The sequence below is a fragment of the Saccopteryx leptura genome, chromosome 1 (assembly GCF_036850995.1).
Source record: "Saccopteryx leptura isolate mSacLep1 chromosome 1, mSacLep1_pri_phased_curated, whole genome shotgun sequence".
Classification (NCBI taxonomy): domain Eukaryota; kingdom Metazoa; phylum Chordata; class Mammalia; order Chiroptera; family Emballonuridae; genus Saccopteryx; species Saccopteryx leptura.
The window spans coordinates 384,539,225-384,545,224 of NC_089503.1; the positions used below are offsets into that span (position 1 = coordinate 384,539,225).

General features: G+C 57.5%; 1 protein-coding gene across 1 annotated transcript in view; it reads right to left on the bottom strand.

Annotated features, from left to right (window-relative positions):
- Positions 1-5,508, bottom strand: part of DEF6 (DEF6 guanine nucleotide exchange factor) — a 29,146-nt gene extending 23,638 nt beyond the window's left edge. The window contains exon 1 of the mRNA XM_066359583.1: positions 5,325-5,508. Within this exon, the coding sequence (XP_066215680.1) occupies positions 5,325-5,420 (96 nt within the window). The 5' untranslated portion in view covers positions 5,421-5,508. The remainder of the gene's footprint in view (positions 1-5,324) is intronic.
- Between the last annotated feature and the right edge of the window lie 492 nt (positions 5,509-6,000).

The window sequence follows — 6,000 nt, forward strand, 5'->3', positions numbered from 1 at the left end:
GCAGACACTCGGGGCTCAGGGCCTCTCTCCGGTCGGTGTGCAGACCTCAGACTGCCAGGCTTCCGGTGCCCGGGTCCGGTGGGGGCTGGGCTGGGCTGGGGCGGGGGCGGGGGCGGAGAGCAGGTGCGACCAGAAGAGGGGCACGCTGGAAAGGAAACGGCTGGGATGCAGGTCAGCAAGAGCAGGTCAACCCTCAGCCCCAGAGACAGGAACTCTCATTATCCTCATCGGTGAGAGGTTGAGGCTCAGAGACGCGAAGTGTCTCGCCAAAGGAAGGACTCGAAAGCCCCGCTCTTGATCTCTAAGCTCCCTTGGTCCTGGCTGAGCATTAAAATCACCTGGGGGAGCTGGGGAAACCGAAACAGGCCGGCTGCCCAGAACCACTGACTCATTGTTTCCAGGGGTGGGGTCCAGGTGCCTGCCGTTTTCATAAGCTGCCGTAAGGCCCCCCTCAGAGAGAAGGCCCACCCAGGCTCCTCCACCCACCCAGGCCCCCCAGACTGACAGCCATCGACCTAGAAGAGGCCTCCTGTATTCACTGTTTCCTCGGGAGGCATGCGGGGGAGGGGTTATCCTCTGGGTCTGGAGTTCCCTAAAAGCTCAGGTGCAGGGATTGGGCTGGTGCCATGCCCACGGTTCTGCTGTTTCCAGCCTTCAGGGGTAGAGGTAGATACAGGGGGTATGAGAACCCATACCAGCACCAAACTAGGACTGCAGAATCAATCTCTCTTCTCCCCCTCTCCTACAGTCTTTAAATGTATGCAGCTGCTAAGCGATTCTTTTACAATATGCAGATCCTTTTTAAGTTACCAAATGTATTTTCCTCAACCAGTGGGGCCTGAAGTTTAGCTACAGTCAGGAGGGAGGGGCCGTGGGAATTCTAAAAGGTGAGACTCTGCTCTGTGCCTGCGGAGAGCAGAAAGGGGCCGGAGGGTGGGCGTGGGCAGCAGAGGAGGGGCCCAGGCCGGGGAAGGACAGGCTGCAGGAAGCTCGGGTAGCTTAGTGATTCCCAGTTCAACCTGACGGCTTTACGGATGAGAAACTGGAGGTTCCAAGATGATGGAGACTAGCTCAAGGTCATCCCGCTGGGGAGTAGTATAGGTCTAAACCTATGTGGCTTTTCTTTTCAAATGTGTATTTTCATTGATTTTTAGAGAGAGGAAGGGCGAGAACAGAGAGAGATAGAGACGGGAACATCAATCTGCTCCTGTATGTGCCCTGACCTGGGATCGAACTGGCAACCTCTGCCTCCGGGACGATACTCTAACACAGGGGTCCCCAACCCCCCGGGCCACGGACTGGTGTGGTCCATGGGCCATTTGGTACCGGTCCACAGAGAAAGAATAAATAACTTACATTATTTCCATTTTATTTATATTTAAGTCTGAATGATGTTTTATTTTTAAAAAATGACCAGATTCCTTCTGTTACATCTGGCTAATACTCACCCTTGACGCTTGTCTCGGTCATGTGATACATTTATCCATCCCACCCTAAAGGCCGGCCCGTGAAAATATTTTCTGACATTAAACCGGTCCGTGGCCCAAAAAAGGTTGGGGACCACTGCTCTAACCAACTGAGCAAACCTATGTGGCTATGAGTCCAGTGGTTTGCACCTCATTAAATCATCACACACACCCCCTCCTAGCCTGAGGAGACCCACTGCAGGTAGGGGTCAGGGCAAAGCTGACGATCCCGCCAGCAGACTCCTAGACTGGAGGTGTTCTCAACCTCCCCTCCACCAAGAAGGTGTTGCCTGGAGGAGTGAGGCCCGTCAGGGTGTCTCATGGGCAAGCAAGCCCTCCCTGCCCCGAGAACCGCCCTGAGTGCAGGCCACGTAGGAGGGGCCCCAGTGGGGCCTCCCTGTCCTCCCCAGCTGTCAGTCAAGGGCAAGTGGTAGCAGGCTACCTCCTAAGATCCTCATCCAACCATAGCCCAGATGTTCCACCCACGTCCCTAAAATAGGCCCCTCCCTTGGGGCCTGGCAGCCCAGGAGGAAGGATGCCCAAGTCTCAGCAGATCCCCCATTAGCCCTGAAACCAAAGCTGCTCCCCGAGGGGAGAGGGTGTGGCCATACAGAAGCCCAGCCTTCCCAGGGCTCCCCCCCCCCCCACAGCCCTGCCAGGGCTACTAGTGCCTAAAATTATTCATTTATTTATTTTTTTAAATTTAAGTGAGAGGAGGGGAGATAGACTCCTGCACGTGCTCCAATCCACCCTGTGACCCACATCTAGGGCCCACGCTCTGCCTATCTGGGGCCCATGCTCACAACCAAGCTATTTTTAGCACTTGAGACGGAGGCACCCCGGGGGCCATCCTCAGTGCCTGGGGCCTGTGTGCTTGAACCAATCGAGCCATGGTTGTGGGAGGAGAAGAGAGAGAGAGAGAGAAGGGGAGGGGAGGAAAAGCAGATGGGTGCTTCTCCTATGTGCCCTGACCAGGAATTGAACCCAGGACTTCCACCAGCTGGGTCGACACTCTACCACTGAGCCAACCGGCCAGGGCCTAAAATTCTTCAGAGAAGGAGGTTCTGGAGAACCTACGAAAACTCAGTCTTCAGCTCCTGAGAAATGTTGTGTTCAACCCAAGTCCAGAAATGTCATTCCTCTGGGTCTGTGTCTGGTGTTCCCAACCCAACCGGACAAAGGCCATTGTATACGGCTCACAAAAATGAGGGGGTATTCTATCGCTTCATATGAATTTTGAAACATCCCCTCATTTTTGTGAGCGGTATACTTTCTACAAGAATTCACAGTGAATAAAGCGTCGACCTGGAACGCTGAGGTCGCCAGTTTGAATCCCTGGGCTCGCCTGGTCAAGGCACATAAAGGAAGCAACTACTATGAGTTGATGCTTCCCGCTTCTCTCTCTCTCTCTCTCTCTCTCTGTCTCTGTCTCTCTCTCTCTCTCTCCTCCTCACTCTAAAAATCCATAAATAAAATCTGGAAAAAAAAAAAAGAATTCAAAGAGCAGAAGACTCATCTGACCTCTCCCCCAGCCTTCTGTTCTCTGGAGAAAGCAGTCCTCACCCCTCGGGCTACTTCTCAGAGAACCCGCTGTTCCCCCCTCTCCCTCTGGCCTCGTCACGGCTTTGCCCAGGAGAGCCGGTGGCAGCCCTTCTGTCAGCAAAGCGGGGCAGAGGTGGTGACTGTCACCGACAGACAGAGCTTGCTCTGGCTGGCTCAGGTCTCCTGCTCAGTCCCAACAGAGGACCTCAAGGCCAGGGACGGTTGCAGTGAGGAGAGGCGAGCTCCAAGCTCCTCCCTGCTCCCCGGGTTCTCTGGGCAGGGAGGGTGGGCCCCGCTGGTCTGTCTTTCCTCTCGGCTGCTTTCTTCCTCTGCCTCTGACCACTTCTCTGTTGCTTCTCCGCCTTTCCGGCACCCCCACCCCCTCCACAGGACTTCCTCCCACCCAGGCACCCACCTCTCCTCTGATGAGCCGGGCTCTGCGGTTCTCTCCCTCTGCCCACCCGCCCCCACACCGGAGACTTCCACAGCTAGCTCAGATTCCCAGAGGAACCCGTTTTCTGTCCAGGGGAGGGAGAAATCCACCATTGATCTCGTATAACCAAAGAGGCCGGGGGCAGTGGGCTCAGTTTGAGCTCTGGTGTGGTACAGAGAGCCAACAGTTCAAGGACGTGAGCGAGCTCCCCACGGGGTCTTCCCTGCAAATAAATACGCAGCCGGTGGGGGTGGGGGGCAGGCAGGTACTGGGGCCACGTAGAGGCTAAGTAAGACAGAGGCTCCAGCAGAGAGGGGTTCTGGAAGACCTGTGTTTCTTCTGTCTAAACTAAACAGCCCACTATGACATGATCGGCAAGAAAGGAATTAAGTAGCGTATAAGGGAGTCCCTGCTTGCAGGGACGTTAATCAAAGCCAGGAGTGGACTCTGCTTCCCCAGGACTCAAGAACCGTTAATTGGATGCTCACAAGCCTGGCAAAGGGGTCGATTATGGCTAGGACCAGTTGGGGACATCCAATTACATCACCTCCAAGTTCGGCAAGGGGAGGGTAGGAATGGGGCATGGGGTGTGTGTGGGGGGAGCGGGGAATAACGTCTAACCAGTTCCATTCATCTCTCGGGGTCTCCAGGCACCTCCTACCTTGGTCATTAAAAAATGGAGGTTTCCTTGAGACTGCACCCCTATTTTGGGGGGTGTCCGGTTGGGACACCAGGAACTGACAGCCTGAGCCTCATGCCTGGTACATAGTTGTGGCGTGAATGAATGAACCCGACATCGGGTCCCAGAGAGTGGAGGCACACCCTGGTCCTGTCTCCCACTGTCCCGTTTCCAGCGGCTTAGGGCAGCCTTTTAAACCTTTTTCGTCTCACGGCACTCATAAACTAATTACTAAAATTCTGCGGCACTGACAAAAAAAAAATAGGTATCATTTTGATTTCTTCACACTGAACGGCTATTGTGTTGGCTGTTGTCATTTTTTAATTTGACAGTCTAAGGGAAAAAGAGGTCAGTGCCCCTGACTGCACAGTCAGGTAGTGCGTGTTTTAAATATTCCCGCAGAACAACGGTTGAATATCGCTGGTTTTAGGGCCCTGCTTCTTCCCCACGAACCAGGGTGGAGAAGACACTCTAACCCAGGATTGGAGGAATTTGGGGCCTGTCAGGAGTCGTCTAGGGCCAATGGACTGTAGGGCAATCACCCACAGCTCTTTCTGGGCTCGGATTCCACACCCTCCCTCTGGGGCCTCAGGGCCTAAGGTAACAATTTCCTAACCTGGCCTGTGGGGGAGGGGCAGGGGAAGCTGAGCAGCAGAACAATGGGGTCTTCAGTCCGCATCCCCTCCGCGATGTCCCACCTGGGAGACAGGCTGCAGAGGGGCCGCTCTACCCCGTGACCTGGCTGGCCCGGCTTGCACTGGGCCGGGCTCCGAGCCTCTCTGAGCTCCCGGAGGAAGTGACTGACAGGCAGGACCTAACTGTCTCTCTGCACAGCCCGGAGGAAGTGGCAGGAAGGAGCAGGGGACGTGCCCCAGCCTGACTCTGGGGAGATGTGTGCTCATCACATGGAGTCTGGGATGTGCCTGGCCTGTGGCCCTTGGAACCCCACGGTGCCACCTCCACCCTCCGGACAGTGGAGGGGCAGGGCCCTGGGCAATAGCTCTGCGCACCCCCGCCCTGGTGTCTGAACAGGGGGCAGCAGCCCCCACCAGGCCGCCAGAGGCGGGGCACTGGCCCCCACTCCAGGCCCGGGACTGGCTGGCTGGCTGGGTGCCCGCGAGCAGCAGCGTACACGCCCGGCCCGGGAGGTCGGGTCCGATGGGGTACGTCTGCCAGCCTCCCCGGGGCCCCAGGCGCCCCTCACCTTGAGCTGGGACTTGGACACCTTGCCGCTCTTCTCCACGTCCAGCGCGGTGAAAGCGTACCAGATGGACTTAAGCAGCTCCTTGCGTAGGGCCATGGCTGAGGCGCCCGCCCGGCCCGGGGGCGGCTCTGACACCCAGATCCGGTTTCAGGAAATGCAAACGGCTGCGGAGACCGCAGAGGAGCCGGGGCCCAGAGCAAGAGCTCCACCTGCCTGCGCGCGGGCGGCCTGCGCGGGCGGGCGGGCGGCCGGCAGCCGTCGCTGCCGCGCTGCTCCGCGGCCCCGCTCCAGGAGGGCGGCTGCGGGCCGAGCCGCGGAGGGCAGAGCCCCGTCCCGTGCAGCCCGGCCTCCTGGGCGGCCAGAGGCTGCGCGTGCCGAGGGGAAAAGTCAGCCCATCCCGACTGGGGACCAGATGGGGGGAGTGGAGGGAGGTTCCGTCTCAATTCCACACTTACCAGGTCCTAGATAAGGTACTCAACCTCCTCGGGCCGTTCTTCACTGGTAAAGCGGGAAGAAGGACAGGACCCCCCCCCCCTTTCCCTGAGAGTGGTGAGAAGGCCTGAGGACGGGAGTGGAGCGCAGAGTGGGCGCGGGACAAAGCCTCTCTTTTAGTGCCCGTCTAACATTACTGTGGTGGCGGCTCCTCCCAAGCAGACGGAAACAAAGGCAACGACAC